This window comes from Triticum dicoccoides, chromosome 4A (assembly GCF_002162155.2).
Source record: "Triticum dicoccoides isolate Atlit2015 ecotype Zavitan chromosome 4A, WEW_v2.0, whole genome shotgun sequence".
Taxonomy (NCBI): domain Eukaryota; kingdom Viridiplantae; phylum Streptophyta; class Magnoliopsida; order Poales; family Poaceae; genus Triticum; species Triticum dicoccoides.
Genome location: NC_041386.1, coordinates 183,070,416 through 183,094,662, shown reverse-complemented (window position 1 = coordinate 183,094,662; position 24,247 = coordinate 183,070,416). Strand labels below are relative to the sequence as shown.

Here is a 24,247-nt window from a genome sequence, read left to right as displayed (position 1 = left end):
ATCACCGGCGCAGCCGCCCGCCGCCGCCACCGCAAGCTCCGGCCGCCACCTCTGCCTTGCTCCGCCACCGCGCCGCCTTCTCCATCGTCGCCGGCCGCCGTTGCGCCTCGCTGCACCGCCGACCTCGGCCTCCGTGCGCGCGCCACCGCGGAGCATCTCGCCGGCGCCGGCGCCGAGCCCTTCGCTAGCGCCCTGCTCTTCCGGTCCGGCCCGACCCTCCTCCGGCTTCCTCCCCGTCCTCGAACTTCGGCGAACTTCCTCCTCCGGCCAACCTCGATCCGCGTGCCGCCAGATCTGGATCTGAAAATATCTCAGGGTTGACTTTCTACTCCCGAAACCCTAATATTTTGCTCCTGTTCATCGCATCGTAACTTTGCATCCGTAGCTCCGATTCATGCATATAGCATATCAAAATGTTCGTCTCAGAGAGTACATCATTTCATCTCATTGCATTATTTTCATTTGAGTTCATCTTGATGCCCGAAATGCTGTTAGAAGAGTGCTATTTGAGTTAGTTGTCAGATCTGCTGCTCCAATTAGATATTTGTCATTTTTGCCATGATTATTGTGTGCATGATATGCCCAGGTGCTCTACATGTGTTTTGTTATATGCTTTGCCATCTACCCAGGGGTGCAACCCATGTATTTTTGTGATGTGTGTGGTGACTAGCACGAGCTTGCAAAGTGGTGCATTCGTTAATGCTGATTTCAGGGACTTAGCATTTCCACTAAGTCCTTGATCTGTTCATCTCATATTGTCATATGTTCATGTTGTTTCCTAGTGATTCGTGCCTCTTTTGAGGAGGATCAGTAAGGATGATTTGTTAATCTTGTAGTGCTCTATACATCCATGCCTTTGTTTGCAAATATGGAGCACCCTAGGTTGAGTCAATCGAGCTCTACTTTTGTCATTTCGTGAATCTGGGCAGATTGTCTACTTGTTAGCGATTTTGCCGATGATGTTGTAGTTGATCCATGCATGCTATGCTATTGTTCTTGCCATGTCTAGCTTGTATTTTGTGTATTCTTGATGGGTGTATGATTAGATTATCATGACTTGATCTGTAGTGAGTGCATCGAGCTCGTAAACATGCCTACTTGATATCTGTTTCAGCATGCTCCAGTTTTCACTAAGTCTGTGATCTGATTCTGTTTTTGCCATGTTCACATGCTTGCAATTGTATTTTCTGATCCCTTTTGGCTCAAGGTCACTAAGGGACTTTTGTTAAGCTCTTTGAGTAGCTCCATGCCATGCTTTACTTTGCCATGTTCAGGTCCTGTAGCATATAGTTTTCATGCTCCAAAGTGTGCTATCTGATCTGAAATTCCAAACAAGTGTTAATTTCACTAAGTCTGAAATCTGTTTACCAAATGCAGTTTTGCCATGCTTGTTTGAACCTGTTAATGGATGAATTGGCCGTAGCTCAGTGTTAGTCTTTTGTTAAGCTTCATGAATGGATTCCTGCCATGTATTTTGATGCCATGTTTGAGTGTTGTAGCATGTTCATCTTGTTGCATTTAGATGGCTACTTGCTGTAAATCGCAGAACGTGGTCATATTTGAATTGCTTGCCATTTCCAAACCGTAACTCCGATTCCGGCGTTCTTTATATCGTTTTCAAGCAATTTCATCTCTCTTTATAGTGGCACACTTGGATTTCCAAGTTGAGGCCAGGTTCATGCATTCCTTGTCACATCTTGCATATGCATCCCGCATCGCATCCCGCATAGCATATCATCCTTGCATCATATTGTTCGAGCTTTGCACGTGGTTGATTGTGTCCTTGTTGCTTGTTTGTCTTGTTTGGGTAGAGCCGGGAGACGAGTTCGCTAACAAGGAGCCCGTTGAGTTTGCTTTCGAGGATCCAGTCAACTCTGACAACTTTGCAGGCAAGATGATCATACCCTCGAAATCACTACTATCTTTGCTTTGCTAGATGCTCGCTCTTTTGCTATGCCTATGCTACGATGCCTACCACTTTCTTATCATGCCTCCCAAATTGCCATGTCAAACCTCTAACCCACCATGTCCTATCAAACCGTTGATTGGCTATGTTACCGCTTTGCTCAGCCCCTCTTATAGCGTTGCTAGTTGCAGGTGAAGATTGGAGACCGTTCCTTGTTTGGAACATTATTTACTTGTTGGGATATCATTATATTGCCATGTTATCTTAATGCATCTATATACTTGGTAAAGGGTGGAAGACTCGGCCTCTCGCCTAGTGTTTTGTTCCACTCTTGCCGCCCTAGTTTCCGTCATATCGGTGTTATGTTCCCGGATTTTGCGTTCCTTACGCGGTTGGGTTATAATGGGAACCCCTTGACAGTCCGCCTTGAATAAAACTCCTCCAGCAATGCCCAATCTTGGTTTTACCATTTGCCACCTAGCCTTTTCCCTTGGGTTTCGCGAACTCAAGGGTCATCTTATTTTAAACCTCCGGGCCAGTGCTCCTCTGAGCGTTGGTCCAACCTAGAGCACCGTGCGGGGCCGTCCCTTGGCAACTTGGGTTATGTTGGCTCCCGTACGCTTAGCTTATCCGGTGTGCCCTGAGAACGAGATATGTGCAGCTCCTATCGGGATTTGTCGGCACAGCGGGTGGTATTGCTGGACTTGTTTTACCATTGTCGGAGTTGTCTTGAAGAACCGAGGTATCGAGTCTGATCGGAACGTCTCGGGAGGAGGTCTATTCCTTCGTTGACCGTGAGAGCTTGTCATGGGCTAAGTTGGGACTCCCCTGCAGGGATTTGAACTTTCGAAAGTCGTGCCCGCGGTTATGGGCAGATGGGAATTTGTTAATGTCCGGTTGTAGATAACTTGAACCTTAACTTAATTAAAATGAATCAACAGTGTGAGTTACCGTGATGGTCTCTTCTCCGCAGAGTCCGGGAAGTGAACACGGTGTTGGAGTAATGCTTGCGCAGGTTGTTCTCTAGATACTCGTTCGCGCTTTGCCTCTTCCCGCTCTCTTTTGCGAACAGGATAGCCACCATATATGCTAGTCGCTTGCTGCAGCTCCACATATTTTACCTTGCCTTACCTATAAGCTTAAATAGTCTTGATCGTGAGGGTGCGAGATTGCTGAGTCCCTGTGGCTCACAGATTACTTCCAAACCAGATGCAGGGCCTGATGATTCCGCTCCAGGTGACGCGCTTGAGCTCAAGTGGGAGTTCGACGAGGACTCTCAACGATACTACGTGTCTTTCCCTGATGATCAGTAGTGGTGCCCAGTTGGGGGTGATCGGGACCGTGTCGCATGTTGGGTTATCTTTTATTTTGGCGCCGTAGTCGGGCCATGAGTGTTTGGATGTTGTAATGCTATTTATGTACTTTGATTGACGTGGCGAGTGTAAGCCAACTATGTATCTTCCCCTTTTATTATTTATATTACATGGGATGTTGTGAAGATTGCCTAACTTGCGACATTGCTTTCAATGCGGTTATGCCTCTAAGTCGTGCCTCGACACGTGGGAGATATAGCCTCATCGAGGGCGTTACAATTCCCAAGGCATCCCCTCTATCGTCTTCGTCCATCGGTAACTTTACTTGATGCTATATTTTTATTCACCACATGATATGTGTTTTGCTTGGAACGTCTTGTATGATTTGAGTCTTTGCTTTTTAGTTTCCCACAATCATCCTTGATGTACACACCTTTTGGAGAGACACGCATGAATCGTAATTTATTAGAATACTCTATGTGCTTCACTTATATCTTTTGAGCTAGATAATTTTGCTATAGTGCTTCACTTATATATCTTTAAGAGCATGGTGGTGGTTCTATTTTATATAAATTATTGATCTTTCATGCTTCACTTATATCATTTTGAGAGTCCTTTAGAACAGCATGGTAATTTTGCTTTGGCTATAAAATTAGTCCTAATATAATAGGCATCCAAGATGGGTATAATAAAAACTATCATAAAAGGTGCATTGAATACTATGAGAAGTTTGATACTTGATGATTGTTTTGAGATATGAAGATGGTGATATTAGAGTCATGCTAGTTGAGTAGTTGTGAATTTGAGAAATACTTGTTCTAAAGTTTGTGATTCCCGTAGCATGCACGTATGGTGAACCGTTATGTGAAGAAGTCGGAGCATGATTATTTATTGATTGTCTTCCTTATGAGTGGCGGTCGAGGACGAGCGATGGTCTTTTCCTACCAATCTATCCCCCTAGGAGCATGCGCGTAGTACTTTGTTTCGATAACTAATAGATTTTTGCAATAAGTATGTGAGTTCTTTATGACTAAGGTTGAGTCCATGGATTATACGCACTCTCGCCCTTCCACCATAGCTAGCCTCTCTAGTACCCCGCAACTTTCGCCGGTACCATAAACCCACCATATACCCTCCTCAAAACAGCCACCATACCTACCTATTATGGAATTTCCATAGCCATTCCAAGATATAGTGCCATGCAACTTACCACCATTCCGTTTGTTATTATGACATGCTTCATCATTGTCATATTGCTTTGCATGATCATGTAGTTGACATCATATTTGTGGCAAAGCCACCGTTCATAATTCTTTCATACATGTCACTCATGAGTCATTGCACATCCCGGTACACCACCGGAGGCATTCACATAGTCATATTTTGTTCTAAGTATCGATTTGTAATTTTTCGAGTTGTAAGTAAATAAAAGTATGATGATCATCATTATTAGAGTATTGTCCCATGTGAGGAAAGGATGATGGAGACTATGATTCCCCCAAAAGTCGGGATGAGACTTCGGACGAAAAGAAAAAAAGGAAAAAAAGCCATAAAAAGAGAAGGCCCAAAAAATGAGAGAAAAAGAGAGAAGGGACAATGTTCCTATCGTTTTACCACACTTGTGCTTCAAACTAGCACCATGATCTTCATGATAAAAGAGTCTCCTATGTTGTCACTTTCATATACTAGTGGGAATTTTACATTATAGAACTTGTCTTGTATATTCCAATGATGGGCTTCCTCAAAATGCCCTAGGTCTTCGTGAGCAAGCAAGTTGGATGCACATCCACCTAGTTCTTTTGTTGAGCTTTCATACACTTATAGATCTAGTCCATCCGTTGCATGGCAATACCTACTCACTCACATTGATATCTATTGATGGGCATCTCCATAGCCTGTTGATACGCCTAGTTGATGTGAGACTATCTTCTCCTTTTTTTTCTTCTCCACAACCACCATTCTATTCCACCTATAGTGCTATGTCCATGGCTCATGCTCATGTATTGCGTGAAGAATGAAAAGGTTTGAGAACATCAAAAGTATGAAACAATTGCTTGGCTTGTCATCGGGGTTGTGCATGATTAAAATATTTTGTGTGGTCAAGATGGAGCATAGCTAGACTACATGATTTTGTAGGGATAACTCTCTTTGGCCATGTTATTTTGAGAAGACATGATTGCTTTGTTAGTATGCTTGAAGTATTATTATTTTTATGTCAATATTAAACTTTTGTCTTGAATCTTTCGGATCTGAACATTCATGTCACAATAAATAAAATTACATTGATAATTATGCTAGGTAGCATTCCACATCAAAAATTCTATTTTTATCATTTACCTACTCGAGGACGAGCATGAATTAAGCTTGGAGATGCTTGATACGTCTCCAACGTATCTATAACTTTTGATTGTTTCATGCTATTATATTATCTGTTTTGGATGTTTAATGGGCTTTAATATACTTTTTTATATTATTTTCGGGACTAACCTACTAACCAAAGGCCCAGTGCAAATTGCTGTTTTTTTGCCTATTTCAGTGTTTCGCGGAAAAGGAATATCAAACGGAATCCAAACAGAATGAAACCTTCGGGAGAGTTATTTTTGGAACAAACGTGATCCAGGAGACTTGGAGTGGACGTCAAGAAAGAAGCGAGGAGGCCATGAGGTAGGGAGGCGTGCCCAGGGGTAGGCGCGCCCCCACCCTCGTGGGCCCCTCGCCGCTCGACCGACGTACTTCTTCCTCCTATATATACCCATATACCCCGAAAACATCCAGGAGCACCACGAAACCCTATTTCCACCGCAGCAACCTTCTGTACCCGTGAGATCCCATCTTGGGACCTTTTTCGGCGCTCTGTCGGAGGGGGAATCAATCACGGAGGGCTTCTACATCAACACCATAGCCTCTCCGATGATGTGTGAGTAGTTTACCATAGACCTTCGGGTCCATAGTTATTAGCTAGATGGCTTCTTCTCTCTCTTTGGATCTCAATACAAAGTTCTCGATTCTCTTGGAGATCTATTAGATGTAATTCTTTTTGCGGTGTGTTTGTCGAGATTCAATGAATTGTGGGTTTATGATCAAGATTATCTATGAACAATATTTGATTCTTCTCTGAAATCTTTGATGCATGATTTAAATATCTTTGCAAGTCTCTTCGAATTATCAGTTTGGTTTGGTCTACTCGATTGATCTTTGTTGCAATGGGAGAAGTGCTTAGCTTTTGGTGCAATCTTGCGGTGTCCTTTCCCAGTGATAGGAGGGGCAGCAAGGCACGTATTTTTCCATGGAGAATAAAAAGATGGGGTTTATATCATATTGCTTGAGTTTATCCCTCTACATCATGTCATCTTGCCTAATGCGTTACTCTGTTCTTATGAACTAATTACTCTATATGCATGCTGGATAGCGGTCGATGTGTGGAGTAATAGTAGTAGATGCAGAATCGTTTCGGTCTACATGTCGCGAATGTGATGCCTATATGCATGATCATGCCTAGATATTCTCGTAACTATGTGCTTTTCTATCAATTGCTCGACAGTAATTTGTTCATCCATCGTAGAATTTGCTATCTTGAGAGAAGCCACTAGTGAAACCTATGGCCCCCGGGTCTATCTTCCATCATATTATTTTCCTATCAACTTGCTATATCTATTTTGCAATCTTTATTTTCCAATATCTACAACAAAAATACCAAAAATATTTATCTTATTATTTTTATCAGATCTCACTTTCATAAGTGGCCGTGAAGGGATTGACAACCCCTTTATCGCGTTGGTTGCGAGGTCCTTGTTTGTTTGTGCAGGTACGAGGGACTTGCGTGTATTCTCCTACTGGATTGATACCTTCGTTCTCAAAAACTGAGGGAAATACTTACCCTACTATGCTGCATCACCCTTTCCTCTTCAAGGGAAAACCAACGCAAGCTTAAGAGGTAGCACTCGCCCAGCCGGAGATCTGATCCATCTGGCTATGGACGATCGCATGCATGCGCATGTAAGAGTCCTCGCCTACCCGCGAGACATTTTCCCAGGCTGCCGCGGCATGGGAGGACATCTCTACTGCATTCGCGGTGCGGCGGGACATCTCTTCTACTTCCGCTGCGCGGCCGGACCAGTCTGCCGCATCGATGGTGTGGCGGGACCTGCGTGCTGCTTCGGTGGCCCGGTGGGACCTCTGTGCTGCTACGGCCGCGCGGCGGGACATGCCGACTACGTTCGCGGCGAGGTGGGACATCTCTCATGCTTCCGCTTCCATGCTCGCGTCTCGCTGGTGGCAATCACTTGACCCAGAACTCACGCTGGCCATGCTAGACGCAAAGGGAACAACGATGAATGACTTTATTTTTGTGGGTGAGGAGTTGAGGATGAATGTGCAGTCATCTTGGAGTAGTAGTATTTATAACCGAGTAGTAATACGCTCCTAAGTGGGAAACCGTTTAGGTTTTGATCGGTGCGAACAGGTTTGCAATTTGGAATGTGACGGGACGCACGCTCAAAATTTACTGACAGTTATAAGTGCGGCACTATTCCCGGAAGGCGTAACGTGGGCACGTATGCATTCTTGGATGCGTGCGTGGCATTTGCACCATATTGTGCACTGCAATAGGCAATGTCAGCACACGTCTTGTTCCAACAACCATGCGCGCTCGTTATTACCATTGTGCACGCTTCTTTTAATTAGAATGTGTGTGCCCGTCTAGCGCACACACGTTGATCTATCTAACTGTTTCAGTTTGTTGTGGCTAATCGCAAACAGTTCATCCATGTGAAGTGCATGCCATCAATCGCAGACACTTTGATCTGGCTGACCCATTTCTGTTCTGTTGCCTAATCGCAAACAGTTAATCCTTCTGAAGCGTATGCCCTCAATCGCACACACCATGATCTGGCTGACCATTTCTTTTGTGTTGCCTAATCACAAAAAGTTCATCCGAGTGAACCGTATGCTGTATATCGCACACGCCTTCATCAGGCTGCCTGTTTCTTTTGTTCCGCCTCATCGCAAACAGTTCATTGGACTGAACTGTATTCCCTGCATCGCACACGCAACTAAAATCTGAACCGTGTTTGATGGCTCCGCCATCAGAAATGTTTTGGACCTGTTTTGACGGTTCTTTTACACCACCGTTTGCGATTATTGCATCGCACACAGTTTCGTCGAAGGGTCTCCGATCGTAGTGTCGCGTTAGCAGCATCCTGTAGTAGTGAGTGGGAATTTTTCATTGTATAACTTGGCTTGTATAATCGAATGATGGGCTTGCTCAATTGCCCTAGGTCTTCATGAGCAAGCAAGTTGTATGCACACCCACTTAGTTTTCTTTTGAGCTTTCATACACTTATAGCTCTAGTGCGTCTGTTCATGGCAATCCCTTCTCCTTGCATTGCCATCTATTGATGGGCATCTCCATAGCCTGTTGATGAACCTCCAACATCATATTCTATTCCACCCATAGTGCTATATCCATGGCTCACGCTCATGTATTGCATCAGGGTTGAAAAAGCTGGAGCGCGTTAAAAGTGTGAACCAATTGCTTGGCTTGTCATCAGGGTTGTGCATGATAAAGACTTTGTGTTAAGAAGATAGAGCATGACAAGTCTATATAATTTTGTAGGGATAACTTTCTTTACCCATGATATTATGAAAAAACATGATTGCTTTTTGGTATGCTTGAAGTGTTATTGTTTTTATACCAATGTTAAACTTTTGTTTTGAATCTTACGAATCTGAATATTCATGCCACATAAAGAAAATATTACATGATAAACATGTTAGCACTATTGCAGGATGCTGCTAACGTGACACTACGATCAGAGACCCTTTGACGAAACTATGTGTGATGCATTAATCACAAATGGTGATGTAAAAACCGTCAAAAAAGATGCAAAACATTTGCGATGAAGGATACATCAAACATGGTTACGATTTTAGTTGTGTGTGCGATGCGGGGCATATGGTTCAGTTCAACGAATTGTTTGTGATGAGGCAGAACAAAAGAAATGGGCAGCCAGATGGAGGTGTGTGCGATATACGACATACAGTTCACTCGGATAAACTATTTGTGATGATGCGGAACAACAGAAACGGGCAGCCAGATGAAGGTGTGTGTGATATACGGCATACAGTTCACTCAGATGAACTGTTTGTGATTAGGCAACACAAAAGAAACGGTCATCCAGATCAAGGTATGTGTGATATACGGCATACGGTTCACTTGGGTGAATTGTTTTCGATTAGGCAACGCAACAGAAATGGTACAGCCAGATCAAGGTGTGTGCAATGGAGGGCATACACTTCATTCCGATAAACTGTTTGTGTTGAGCCAAGAGAACAGAAACGTTTCACATAAACAAGATATGTGTGATATGCGGAAAACATCCAATTACATAGGTGGCTAGTGCACACATGACATTTCCACACACCAAAGTAAACTATATATTACATGCATAATTAACTAGGATAAACGATCATCTGCTCATCATCTACTTCTTGTGACGCTTGCTGCCTTTGCTCTACTAGGATAAACGGAACATTATTCTTTACTGTGAATAGTGTGCTCTGCTGGGCACACAAGTATATGGATCATAGCCTTGGGCGAGCAATGTGCCCACACGCGTCGTGCTAGCTTGATGTTCCTTCTATGCTAAGTTTCCATTAATTGATGGCATTTTATGAGCACGCCACTATTTCCCACCATTTTCTCACCGGTTTCCCGCCACCACCCAACGATATTGCACGCGGCACGCGAAGCACGGAGGCAACAAGCGTAGCCTGTAGCACATCCACCTTTTCCAAGCATGCCAACCCACCAAAGTGCCACCTCTGCCATCAACCTCCTCGATGAGGAAAACGAGAAGGCACCACGGCCCATCGAGGCTGTGGCTCTCCCTGGCAACGCGATGGACGATGTCATGATGCGCGTCATAGCAGGGTTGAGTAGACCCTTGGCGCATGGCGCTTCAGTGCCGCGAATCAAGATAGGCATGTCAGTGCCGAGAGGCTACAGCTCGCCGCACAACATGATCGATGGCGTGTCGCAGAGCAAGCTAGGCGCGTCCGCGCCGATAGGTTGTGGCTCGCCTACAACAAGACCGTTGGAGTGCCGCAGAGCGAGAGTGCGGCGCGCCACACAACAAGAGCGGATCCATCGGCACTTGCCTGCTGTCAACAAGACGTCATAGCTGGGTACACGTCCCGTGAGTATCTCCATTCCTCGCCAGGAGTGGGCAGAGGCCGTCTGCTCCGTACTTGCACCAGAGGCCGGCCGCGCTGTATTTGCACCGGACGCCCGCCGCATCGTTCGCATGGGTCGCATCGTTCGCCTTGTCCGCGACCCACTCGACGCCATCACGCTGGTCGCTAGGCTTGACCGCCTCCTTGGCCCAGGTGTCCACCTGGGCGCAGTAGAGAAATATGGCCGTCGCATCCTCGAGCTGGTGATCTCCGATGAAATAGCCAACTTGGAGCTCGAGATCGTGCTCCAGATGTACCGCGAGCGTGTCGACCGCTTGGACGAACGCCTGCACGAGTTCAGGCAGAGCCAAGAGCTACCATAGGCAAAGGCTGCTGGTCATGGTCTCATGGACGTGTTTTATTTTGTCGAGTCATTTTGACATGGAACACTATGTATTCATAGCAATCATAATATTGCTCTGTTTCAATGTGTGTACTTTATTTTCCGTTCTTATATGTTATGTTTCAATGTGTGTGTATATACTTTCCATTCTGTATATGTGGATGATAAAAGCTATATACAAACTAGTATACAAAAACAGATAGAAAATGAAATTCATAATATATAATAATTGTTCATTAGTTCATCACAGAATATGTATAATATCATCACATATACGTGATGATACTTAACTACTATGTACAATGCATAAAATTGAAAATAAACAATACTAAAACTAACAATCCCTCCTAGGGACAGTATTCCGGCAGCCCCTCGCCAGCAGCTCCCTGGTGCACGACGTCTTCCCAGCGCGGAGGCAGTACTCTGCCTCCTCCGCCTCACATCGCTTGATGTATCTATCTGCTTCTTGCTGGCGGACGAGCATGAACAATCTTGCCATTTCGTTGGGCGCCCACCGGAGCTCCTCATCGGTGGCATGCTGGAGCTTATCGGCCCACCTCCATGCAGCGATGAGGCGCCTTTGACCTTTCTCGTGAAGTACCCATCTTCATACTCCTCCACACGACGATGAGCTCGCCCCCAAACCTCCACCGCCTCCTTTTTCCAGGCGACATCATGGGCTTCATAGGCCGCCTGGTACCTGGCTTCCTCCTCCGCCATCTCCTTCTTGAACGCCACTTGCCTGGCTTTCTCAGCCGGCGGCAGCGACTTCCACAGACAAAGATTGTACTAGCCCCAAAAGCACTCCAAAGTTGGGGGGGTTTGCAACCTCGTTCGGCAACGTGTAGGGGTCCTTGTTGTTGCTCTTTGACTGGGCGTCCTCGGGCGGCGGCGCCTCCTCGTCGGCGTGTGGGCAGATCAGCGGCGCCATGGCTGAGATTTGAGAGAGCGAGGGAGAGAGAGAGGGGGGGCGGGAGGATGTAGATGAGAATGCAGGCGGGACGACGTGAGGAAGGTAGTATTTATTGGCGACCGAATTCTAGATCGACGGGAATAGTACACACGCCGATCGCTGGAATTTACGAGTACTATAGTTTGAATTACACATGATTCCCGCAGCAAAAGTCATGTGTGAACTTAATGGCTGACAGTTTCCAATACAGAACCGTGTCTGATTACTAACCCGCGGCACTCACCTTCCAAGCCTCGAGGCGCGAAATAGAGTGCCAATCGTGTGGGGCCCGGTTGTCTTACCAAATCTTTACATTTTCTTTTTTGAACACTAGATATTTACATCATCTGATCATTTTTTAATTTTTTGGAACTTAAATGCCATGGCACTCAATGCATGTGTCCAAGCCATGACACCGGTATGTTTGAAAATTTGTTCCAATTTACTGCACATGGAATTAACTCGCACACAAGTACACATTTTTTTCAAACCGTTATGGCTAGCCGCTGCATGTAGATGTAGTTCAAATTTGGATTGTGGTCATTAAATTGCTAGAAAATCACTTAAATTTCTTAAAAAGGTCAAATGATCCCTTAAATTTTCAAATTTTCGACATGATAGATGTATTAGTGCACGTTAACTGTAGAAATTTTTTGAAGCCCATAAGAGGAAGCTATCGTCGATTCATCATCATACATGCATTGTTCCCTCTCCAAACCACGAGCCTTTTAGTTCAAGAAAACCCACGAGCCTTCTACCGTCCCTTAAATTTTCCAAATTTTGACATGATAGATGTATTAGTGCACGTTAACTGTAGAAATTTTTTGAAGCCCATAAGAGGAAGCTATCGTCGATTCGTCCTCAGACATGCATTGTTCCCTCTCTAAACCACGAGCCTTTTAGTTCAAAAAACCCACGAGCCTTCTACCGAGTTGCTCCGGTTTGTGAGGGGTGTGCGTCCAAACTTTCGTCAAACAGGCCAATTTTTTTACCACATCATCTTGGTGGCATGACATTACATCAAGTGAGGTTTCAAATTTGTCTGATAATTTTTTAAATTTTGGGGAATTTAAATGCCATGGCACTCCATGCATGTGTCCAGGCCGTGACACCAATATGTTTAAAAATTCCTTCTAATTTACTGCACATGAAATTAACTCACACACAAGTACATAGATATGATTTTTCAAACTGTTATGGTTAGCCGTTGCATGTAGCTGTAGTTCAAATTTGAATTACGATCATTAAATGTCTAGAAAATCACTTAAATGTCTTTAAAAGGTCGAATGACCCCTAGAATATTTCAAATTTTGAAATGACAGTTGTATTAGTGCACGTTAACTATAGAATTCTTTTTGATGGCCACAAGAGGAAGCTATCGCGTGTTCGTCATCAAACATGCAATGTTCCCTCTCGGAACCATGAGTCTTCTACTGAGTTGCTCCGGTTTTGTGAGGGGTGTGTGTCCAATTTTTTGTCAAACATGCCAAAATTTTACCACATCATCTTGGCAGCATGACATTACATCAAACAAGGTTTCATGTGTTTCTGATCTTTTTCTAAATTTTTAGAATTTAAATGTCATGGCACTACATGCATGTGTCCAGGCCGTGACACCAATATGTTCGAAAATTCTTTCTAATTTACTGCACATGGAATTAACTTGCACACAAGTACACAAATATGATTTTTCAAACCGTTATGGTTAGCCGTTGCATGTAGATCTAGTTCAAATTTGAATTACGGTCATTAAATGGCTAAAAAATCACTTAAATGTCTTTAAATGGTCAAATGACCCCTAGAATTTTCCAAATTTTCAAATGACGGTTGTATTAGTGCACGTTAAATGTAGAAAAAATTTGAAGGCCATAAGAGGAAGCTATCTCCCGTTCGTTATCAAACATGCATTGTTACCTCTTGGAACCATGAGCCTTCTAGTGAGTTGCTCCGGTTTGTGAGGGGTGTGTGTCCAAACTTTTATCAAACATGCCAATTTTTTTACCACATCATCTTGGTGGAATGCCATTACATCAAGCAAGGTTTCATATGTTTCTAATCATTTTTTAATTTTTTGGAATTTAAATGACATGGCACTCCATGCATGTGTCCAGGCCGTGACATCAATATATTTGAAAATTCCTTCCAATTTGCTACACATGGAATTAACTCGCACAAAAGTACACAAATATGATTTTTTTTCAAACCGTTATGGTTAGCCGTTGCATGTAGATGTGGTTCAAATTTGAATTACAGTCATTAAATGGCTAGAAAATCACTTGAATGTCTTTAAAAGGTCGAATGACCCCTAGAATTTTCCAAATTTTGAAATGACAGTTGTATTAGTGCATGTTAATTGTAGAAAATTTTTGATGGCCGCAAGAGGAAGCTATCGCCTGTTCGTCATCAAACATGCATTGTTCCCTCTCGAAACCACGAGCCTTCTACTGAGTTGCTTCGGTTTTGTGAGGGGTGTGTGTCCAAATTTTTGTCAAACATGTCAGATTTTGTACCACATCATCTTGGTGGCATGACATTACATCAAGCAAGGTTCCATGTGTTTCTAATCTTTTTTTTGGAATTTAAATGCCATGGCACTCCATGCTTTGTGTCATAGCCATGAGACCAATATGTTTAAAAATTCCTTCCAATTTACTGCACATGAAATTAACTCGCACAAAAGTACACAAATAAGACTTTTTAAACTGTTATGGTTAGCTGTTGCATGTAGATGTTGTTCAAATTTGAATTACAGTCATTAAATGGCTAGAAAATCACTTAAATGTCTTAAAAGGTCCAATGACCCCTGACAATTTTCAAACTTTGACATGACAATTGTATTAGTACTAAAAAGTTTCTCATACATGTAAAATACCATCCGTTGCCACTTCACGCCAAACTCGTCTCTCACGGCTAATGAAAATATCAACAACATCACACACAGTTTTTTTGTAGGAATCGTTTGCGATGAAAATTCATGGGTCTATTTAACTCTTCCTCCTTAAGCTTCTTTGGCTCGTCTGCTCCAGTGTCAGCAATCCCCGAATCCACGAATCCCGATCCTCATTCCCGCAACCCCTTCTTGCAAAGATGACTCCATGGAAACGCTTCGTGAGGGCCCGTACGGTGGCCCCGTCCTCCCTGAGCGCCTCCGCCTGCGCCGAGAGCGCGACCGCCTATGCCGAGAGTGCTGCCGCATCCGCGTTGAGCGCGGCCACATCCGCCGAGAGGGCATCTGCGACAGTCGACAGGGCAGCTGCTGCAACGACGGCCGCAAACGTCGGCTGCAAACATCGAGAGCACTCGAGCTGCTGTATGTGCCACCGATGTCGCCTTGGCCCGGGTCGAGGCCATCCATGCCAAGATCAAGGACGAACACACCAAGATATTCTAGGCCACCTCGGAATCCAGCATGCAACCCACGTCCGAAAAGGTGGCGACAGCCATGGAGCACCTGCTTCCTCATGAGATCGCCGAGCGGGAGCTGGAGATGCAGGAGGCAGCGAAGATCGAGGAGCGCCGGGAGGAGGAGTTGTGTGTGGCCAAGGTCGAGATAGAGAAGAGTCTGTCCGTCGAGGAATCAGCGGTGGAGTACCAATGCGAGCTCTGGCGCAACCACTACTACGAGTACTACAACCTTGAGGGCGGCGCCAAGGACGAGGACGAGGACGCGGTCGACTTCAGTAGGGGGGACACGGAGTCCACCAACGGCGGCATCTCGCCAAGACAAGTCATCGACATCTCATCTCACAGCGGCGATGCATAGGCCGGCGCGGCGGTGGCTTTGTTAAAATTATGCGTACTTAGGCTTGTTTTTAATGCTGGTCTTTTGTTAGAGCAATGTTTAGGTCAACTGGTTCTATTTAATTACTAATATTGCTCGATTCAGTAAGTGTGGTCTGTGTGTTGTACACTCTTTTATGTGCCCAAATTAGTAAGCGATGTTAAATTATGCAATGACGTGGATGAGGACATTACCCAGGGAAATTTCCACCAAAATTTGAATTATCAAACTCATCCCATGCGTGTAAAGCAGAAGAATCATTTACGATGCACACAATAGTTCAAAGTGAATGGTGTCCGGCGGCACCGCGCACAAAGTTTCCCTCCATATTTCGAATTTTTTGGCCTACCGCCGAAATATCTACCCCCGCCCCGCCCCCTTTTCTCCCCGACCGCAAGTCATATTTCCCCCGTTTCCTCCTTCCTTCCGAAGCTATAGCCGCTTTCTCGCTCTCGCCGTCTCGCATTCTACCGCCAGGGTCGCCATGGTCTTCTTCAATGACCTCTCCAGCGGTTCCTCCTCCTCCGGCGATTTTTTTTAGCACCCGGGTATGCCTCTCTTCTCTCTCTTGGGTTATGACTTGGAATGAAGGATTTTAACTCGGCGGTCAATTTGAGTCATTTCTTCCTCTTGTAGCTCCCTAGGACCATCAGTTGCAACGAATGGAGCGGGGTGGCTGAAAAGTTGCATGCTCGTTGTCACCATCAATCTCCATGGTGAAGCTAGTTGCGTTTGAATCTATGGATAGTGGGAGGAAGTTTTTGGCATGTGCAGAGAAGGTTAGCCCCACTTTCGTTGTTACAAATCAGTTGTTAGATGTGATTCAGACACTCTCACTGTGCTATGTTATTCTGGATGTTAATACAGTGTCACGGTTTGTACCTAGTATGTAAAAATATTGCCATCTCATTAGCGGTGCCATTAGAAAATTATTTGGCACCACTTCAGCAGTTTGTGCAGCCAACTTTGATCCACACATCCGAGCAGCCAAGCAGTAAAATACTAAATATTTATGGAACGAAGGAACTAGGCATCAGAGCAACTAGGTGCTCCTAAGTCCGGGTCCCTGATTTTTTTCCCGCTGCATCGGCTCACCAATGCTGGGCACCGGTGCCAAGTGTAGCAACAGTTGTCTTTACATCGGTTTTGGCATACATAATGGACGGCCTTAGTGCTATTAGTTCTATGTTACAAAATTTGTGCATGTACACACCTGTTAGTATCAATTTGCTGTCATCCAAACATTGTCGCTATGCTGTTGTAGTTATATTTAGCTTCCTCATAAAATATTCAATTTGTTATTTATAGTACATGACTAAGAACTTGTAGCATTATTGTAGTTAATTATAGCTTCTGATGTTTCAGAATTTGGATGTTGTTTTAGTAGCAATTAATTCATTTGCACATTGATCTTTTTGAGAAGATACGTCATAATTAACCTGTTTCTTCAGTTTTTCAAAATATGTATTTGGTGATTTTCTATGTTGCTAGAAATCCATTTCCCCTACAATTGTTACTGATGTAGTTTTAAATATTATAGGATGAATGAAAGTGTTCTTCCCTGGAGTGGGTTGATCAAGAGTGGCCACAGTCTTTGAAGATGTGCCTAGCAAAGCTCTGGAGCATGTATGAGGAAGAGAACAGAGGTAAACTTAGAGAAAGTGTCGTCAACGCTGAAGAATATTTGAAGAAGCGGGATAAAAAGAGGAAGATAGAGAATGAGCTCAGATTTTTTAAATTAGACTTTGCTAAGATGGTGTTGGCGAAGGAGACACTTTCCTAGTTGGTCAGTGCAAAACAAGTTCTTACTAAACTGAAAGGAGAGGTGGATAAGACGAGTCTGGATGATCTCGATTAGGGAAATGAATATATTGTTCTAATATTGTTCTTATGAAGATGAACTAGCTATATGATGTATTGTGATGTTTTCAGGTAGCTATCTACTGTGATGTTAAAATATATTTATGTGCGTGACATGAAATTGGCAAAAAGTTATTCTATATGAAATGTGAATTTCGTAATACTGGAATTATCAATTGTAAACTAATAAACCTGCTAAATGGGTCATGGAACTTTGCAAATGGTTCTAGCAGTAAAAGCGCTTGTGATGGATAGCCCAATGACATACAGTTTTATTCATCAAATCGTGTGTGATGTAGTTGATTAAAAGCAAACGGTTAACCGAGGCAGAGCATGTGTGATAGTTACACATATCACACACGAGGCTATACATAAAACTATGTGGAATGTATATACGAACGGAAACATTTTCCCTGAATTGACTGTGTGGGGTGTACATAAGAACGAAAACGTATCCCTTGGATTGACTATGGAATGTACGTAACAAACAGAAACGTTTATTTTGGGCTGACTGTGTGGGATGTACTTACGACCAGAGCCGATTGGGCCTGTATAACCGTATTTGATTGCTCGCCCACCGCACACGACCTCATTTGCCGAGCATGTGTGACCGTAGGGCCTATCCCCGACAATTTCTGGGTCATGTGGGAAGGACCCCCTATCGCAGTCACTCACTTGGCGACGGTTCAAAACGCCATCGCAGAAAGGGGTTAAAAACCATTTGTATAGCACCTCGTTGTATCAATGCATCTTTTTGGATGTGCGACTGAAGGCGCTTTCAAAAACCATTATTGGTCATATCCGTGGAGGTGAAAAAGTGACAAGATCGTTGCTCTAGTCCAATTGCAGCCTCTTTACCAAGTCTTTGAAGAATTTCTCCGAGCAGAGATTGATACTTCAAAGAAGATGTTTTCAAGGAATTTCATTATTATTCTTAGTCATAAGAATCTTATATCCAAATTAGTGTACCAAAAAATAAAAAGAAAAAGGAGAGAAAAATATCCAAAAAAAACAGGAGAAAAAGAAAAGAAACAAAAAAAGACATAAACCTTGTTCAAGAACCTTCCCTTACCTTGTAGAAGGTTCCTGAAACCTGAAAAAACCGACTGAACCTCCAAAAACATTCTCAAAGCCCGCAAAATCACTAATTAAGAACTATTTTCAAAGGTTACTTCCATCTTCATAGGTTACGACAAGTGTCACACTGCATGTGTACCACTTGTCGCAACATGAGAACTTTTTCTTTTTTAGTAGACTGTATTGAAAACATTTTATCTCTTAAACCGTGCGTCCAAATCTTGAACCGTTTTGATCATTGGATTCCTCGCATCGACATCTTCACAACTTGTTGTCACTGTTGGATTCATCCTATGTTGATAGATTTTAACAAACTGTTCTTTCCCTTTCCGTGAGGCATGACCGTGCCTCTCATGGAAGCAAATTCGTGCATCCACGAGAAGTAAATTTGTGTCTCTCACGGAAGAAGAAGAAAAGAACACACATTTTTTCCTTTTTTGAGAGGCATGGTCGTGCCTCCCGCAGAAGCAAATCCATGCCTAGAGAAATAAATCTATGCCTTTCGTGGTAGGGGAAAAATGTGTTTTCTCTTTTGCGAGAGGCACGGTCGTGTCTCTCGTATAAGCAAATATGTTCCTCTACGAGAAGTAAATCTGTGCCTCTCGTGATAGAAAAAAGCGTTTTCCCCTTTTGCAAGAGGCACGACCGTGTCTCTCGTGTAAGAAAATTCGTGCCTCCACGAGAAATAAATCTGTGGCTCTCGCGGAAAAAGAAGAAAAAACATGTTTTTCCTTTTTTGAGAGGCACGATTGTACCTCTCGCAAAAGCAAATCCATGACTTCACGTGAAGTAAATATGTGGCTTTTTCCCTTTTGGGAGAAGCACGACCGTGCTTCTCGCGTAAACAAATCCGTGTCTCCACGAGAAGTAAATCTGTGCCTCTCGCGAAAGAGAAAAACACATTTTTTCGCATTAGTTTTTTTGTAATTTTTGTGCGCAAAACCTAAGAAAAATCAAGGGAAATCAAGAAAAATTATCTAAAGCCAAAAACACGTAAAAAAATAAAAAAATAAATTTGAAGGAAGAGCCCAAAGCGTGACATGTGACGGTGGCTGAGAGTGCGCCAAAGATCTAGCCTACCCCAAATGACCTTTGAGGGGCTCCCAAAGGAGTACTCCTTCATTAGTTGATCTCTAAAACCGGCTGGTACTGTAACATGTTCTTTACCGATAATTGGGCCGGTCCATGTGGCTCGCTGGTGGCTCGGTCTGTGCCAATCAACGACAGTGTGGCAGATAGGATTTTTCGGAATTTCCTATTAGACGCATACCGCGCCAAACTGTCGAGGTATCGCACAGGGGAAATCAGCGATCGTTCGACTGGGCCCTCCCGTTTAACCGTTTCAATGTCCCCGGTTTTGGGAACCTTCTAGAGGTTTCCAGCCGGTTTTTTCTTGTTTTGGGAAACTTCTAGAAGGTTTCTGAACCGGTTTTTTTCTTGTTCATTTTTTTTCCTTTTTTTCTTCTTTTTTCTTTTTTTTTTCTTTTTTTCTTGTTCGGTTTCCTTTTCTTTGTTTTTTTTCCTTTTTTTGTTTCTCTGTTTGTTTTTCCTTTTGTCCTGCTTTGTTCATAAAATTGTTCAAAATTTGTTCACGATTCCAAAAATTGTTCAGAAGTTTCAAATATTAGTTCTCAAAATTGGAAAAATGTTCGTGTTTTTGCAAAAAATGTTCAGAAAATGAAAAATGAAAAATGTTCAAAATATTCATTTTTTGCCTTTCCAACAAGTGCCCGGATTTTTTCAAATAAAAGATTGCATTTTTATAAAAAAATGTTCATGTTTTAAAAAATGTGTTCAACAATTTCAAAAAATGTTCTGGATTTCAAAAAATTTGTTCACGTATTCAAAAAATGTTTGTGCTTTAATTTTTTCGGGATTTTCAAAATTGTTCTCCGTTTCAAGATTTGTTCTCAAATTTAAAAAATGGTCGTGCTTTAGAAAATTAATCACAAATTCTGAAAAGGTTCACGTTTTCAAAAAAAGTTTGGGAAATTCAAAATTTGTTCATGATATCATAATATTGTTTCCTTTTGTCAAAACAAAACCGTAAGTTCAAAAATTTAATTAAAATTTGGAAAATGGTAAAGGATATTTTCAAATAGTGTTAAGTCTTATACTTTCGTTAGTTCTTTTAGCTTTTCTCTGTAGATTGGTTCAATGAGCTCTTCCATCGTAGTGGCTAGTACCGAGTTCGATTCCCAACCGTCGCGACTGGCAAACCCTAAACGGCGCCCTCTGCGCCCGTTCCTTCGGTGTACGCAAACGGGCGCACACCCCCTGCGCTGAGATGAACCGGCCCATACCGCCTCCCACTTTCCGTCTCTAAGTGATGCAAAAAGAGTGCGACCGGCGGGTTTCGAACCTACGACCTCGCGTTGCAAGCAAGTTACGTTAGCCAACTCAACGGGTAGATCAGACGTGGTTACAAACAACCTTTCTGTTGCTTTATTATTCCTTTCCTTTCATTTTTCTTATTCTTTTTCCTATTCTTTTTTCCTTTCTCTAATTCTATGAGAATAGTTCAACGGATTATATCAACGTTCTTTGAAATTCGGTGAACTTTTTTCAATTCGATGAACTTTTTTCAAATCATATGAATTGTAAAATCAGTGAACTTTTTTCAAATTCGGTGAACTTTTTTTCAAATTCGATGAACTTTTTTCAAAATCGATGAACTTTTTTTCAGAATCTATGAACTATTTTCAAATCGATGAACTTTTCCATTTTAATGAACTTTTTTCCCTTTTTCGTGATGTTTTTTTTAAATCTGTGGATATTCAAATTTTGTTCAATTTTTTCCAGAAGGAATCACGGTTTTCTATATAGCGCGGATGAGATTTACCTCTTAAATGTTTCGCGTTGCAATTGTTTCAGTTGGGCATAGTTGGTATAGTGGTAAGCCTACCATGCGCTGCTGCTTGTTGGTGCGGGTTCGAATTTTCCTAAGAGCGAAGATTCATAGTATTCTTTTATCCGGCAGAAATACATTTTTTCAATGGCCAGCGTATTTATGGGCCGGCCCACTAGCGGGCTGCAGTGGGCGCCCGGATCCTCAACCGGCGCTTAAGGCGCCCTATAGGAGCTCCCGTCGCGACCTACCTTTCTGCGATTTTTTTCCACTTGCTTTTTGCGGCGCACTGCAATGGGCCGGCCCAATCAACGCACCGCGAACGATGTGCCTGTGCGAAAGCGCGACATTTTGACGCAGAATGCGTAGTATAGGAGCTACCGCGGAGGTGCAATTAGAAGGAATGTGCTACGCGGGCCGAGCTTATAAACGGGCCAAACAAAAGGTCCAGAGTAACACGGATCTAGGCCTACTCCAGGCTGCCGTCCAGGCCTACAGGGACACTCACGCTCGCTCCCCACGAATGTCGTCGCGTGCGGCCACCAGAATTTTCCTGACGCCGTCGTTGCTCCCACTTCCACTTCCCAAGTGGCTGCGTAGGCGGCGGCCAAGCATCGGCCCAGCGAGGAGAGCCTTCGCGATGGCGGCGTCTGGATTCGGAGGCGGCGAGGCGTTCCGGCTGTCGGCTGCGTCGGGGGCCGGCGCGCTGAAGCTGCACAAGGGCGACATCACCCTCTGGTCCGTCGACGGCGCCACCGACACCATCGTAAGTTCCTCCGCTCCATCCCATCATCCAATCCCACCTTGTCTCCTCCACGCAATACTGCTTGCGTATGTAGATATGCTTGGATAGGTGAGATGGGTCGAGTTGTATTTTACCAGATACGCAGTAGCAGCTACGGCGCGTAGTGGGATCTGAGCATGGGATGAACTGAACCCAGTTCCGGAACCACCAGACGGCGTTGTAGTTAGGCTGGCTTCTCAGATGGAACAGGCCTTTGCCTAGGTCTGGGTTGGGGAACAGGGTCTTCTTAGCTATGCTTATTTTCTGTTTTAATGTCCGTATCGGTTCCGTCTGCCATTAAGGGCATCACCAAGAAGTCTGAATCAAGTTCCCCAATGACTGTCAGCTTATTTTCCATGGAGTGGAATTTGAGTTCTGAGCCTCAAATCATCAGGAAAGTTGCAGTCCCTTCTGCAACAAGTTTATAAATCCAATATCTTATTACAAATCCATTCAGCCAGTTACGATCTTAAGCCTTTGCAAGCTTGTATGATATGATCTATTATGTGAGTATTTACTAAATCCTTCTGTTACTTCCATTTGTGTTTTATAATAAACTGATGTGTTACATTTTGCATAGAAGCAATTATCTTTCTCTGTATTCAACAGTGAATTATATAACTGAGATTTATTTTGGCAGGTCAGTGCTGCTAATGAACGAATGCTAGGAGGGGGAGGTGTTGATGGAGGTATAAACTAGCTTTTGAGAAGTGTAATAATTTTATTTTTCACTGATGGTCCAATATCTCATACTAATTACTAAGTCGAAACCCCTATGTCAGCTATACATCAAGCTGCTGGACCACAGCTTGTTCTAGCATGCCGTGAAGTTCCAGAGGTTAAACCTGGAGTCCGTTGCTCTACTGGAGAAGCTAGAATTACTCCGTCAGTACATTCTCTCATTCATTTTGGTACCAACAGAATGCTATCTTCGTGAAACTATATCAATTTGCCTGTATATTGAATGTGAACAGAGCTTTTGAGCTTCCTGTGTCCCGTGTGATCCATACAGTTGGGCCCATATATGATATGGACAGGAAGCCTGAGGTATCAGTAAAGAATGCATACGAGTAAGTTCCTCCTTTTACACTATATATTAGAGAAGGCTGTTCTAGCTGCTGAATCAGGCAAAAACAACCTGATCTGCATTTGTTAATTGCAGAAATAGCTTAAAGGTTGCTAAAGAGAATGGCATTCAGTACGTTGCATTCCCTGCTATATCTTGTGGTATTTTCCGGTATGTACCAGGTGCCCGTTTTCATTCATCTATCTACTTTTTATGCAGTTTATTTTTTGCACTATCAAAATTTAGAAGTTTAACACGATTTGAGCATGCATGCAGTTACCCTCCAAAGGAAGCATCAAACATAGCTATTTCAGCTGCTCAACAAATTTCAGGGGATATTAAAGAGGTTAGTCGTAGCCTGTGGTAGTATACTGCAGTGCACTGGTATTTGTAACCACATGCCATTTTACACTAAAATGCAGGAACTATACAACCAATAATTTAATTGGAAATCCATTATGACTAGTCAGACTTGCAGTATTACACCTCTCTAGACATGGAAGTTTGTTATCCTGTTTTCGTGGTGTTGTCATCTATGTCTATTAAATATGTAAATCACTTTGTAATTGGCAGGTGCATTTTGTTCTGTTCTCGGATGAGCTCTACAACGTTTGGCGTGAGACTGCCCAGGAGATGCTGACGCAATTTGAGAAATAAATAACTATGATATCAGTGTAGTATGCGCATGTTAGCCAGCGTCTAATATGACCACTAGAGTCTGTTGACCATGATCGTATGTATGGCGCAGTTTGAATGTGTTTATCTGAAAGATAGTTAGATGGATATGCCGGATGAGTGCCCTGAATAATATTTTACCGTTCTTTATGCTTCATTTTCATATCTATAAGATGGCCGGCAAGTGACAGCACATTTGAACGTGTGGTACACTTTATTCATCTAAGATAATTGATACATCTCTAATAAGATCAGCTAACAGGAAATCTGGGGGATCATCCTCCCAAGAAAAAACAGAATGTGAATAGAAAGATTTCCTAGCCAGGGTGTGTGCCACATTGTTTGCTTCTCTCGTGCAATAAGTAAAGGATACTGAGCCAATCCTTTGAGCACAGAAAGCATTCTGCCC

At 43.3% G+C, this 24,247-nt stretch overlaps 1 protein-coding gene across 1 annotated transcript; it reads left to right on the top strand.

The window, feature by feature from the left end:
• Positions 1-21,819: 21,819 nt before the first annotated feature.
• LOC119285601 (macro domain-containing protein VPA0103-like) lies at positions 21,820-24,033 on the top strand. Its single transcript, XM_037564923.1, has 7 exons — positions 21,820-22,079; positions 22,738-22,786; positions 22,880-22,982; positions 23,072-23,167; positions 23,260-23,334; positions 23,440-23,509; positions 23,737-24,033. Exons 1-7 carry the CDS (start codon positions 21,837-21,839, stop codon positions 23,818-23,820), a joined length of 720 nt encoding a protein of 239 aa, XP_037420820.1. The 5' UTR covers positions 21,820-21,836; the 3' UTR covers positions 23,821-24,033.
• Positions 24,034-24,247: the final 214 nt, after the last annotated feature.

Excerpts from the sequence above, each read along its gene's own strand:
- LOC119285601 (XM_037564923.1), top strand. The coding sequence starts at position 21,837 with ATGTCGTCGCGTGCGGCCACCAGAATTTTCCTGACGCCGTCGTTGCTC. Across the intron at positions 22,080-22,737 it reads ACGGCGCCACCGACACCATC|GTCAGTGCTGCTAATGAACG; the intron begins GTAAGTTCCTCC and ends TTATTTTGGCAG. Across the intron at positions 23,335-23,439 it reads ATATCTTGTGGTATTTTCCG|TTACCCTCCAAAGGAAGCAT; the intron begins GTATGTACCAGG and ends GCATGCATGCAG.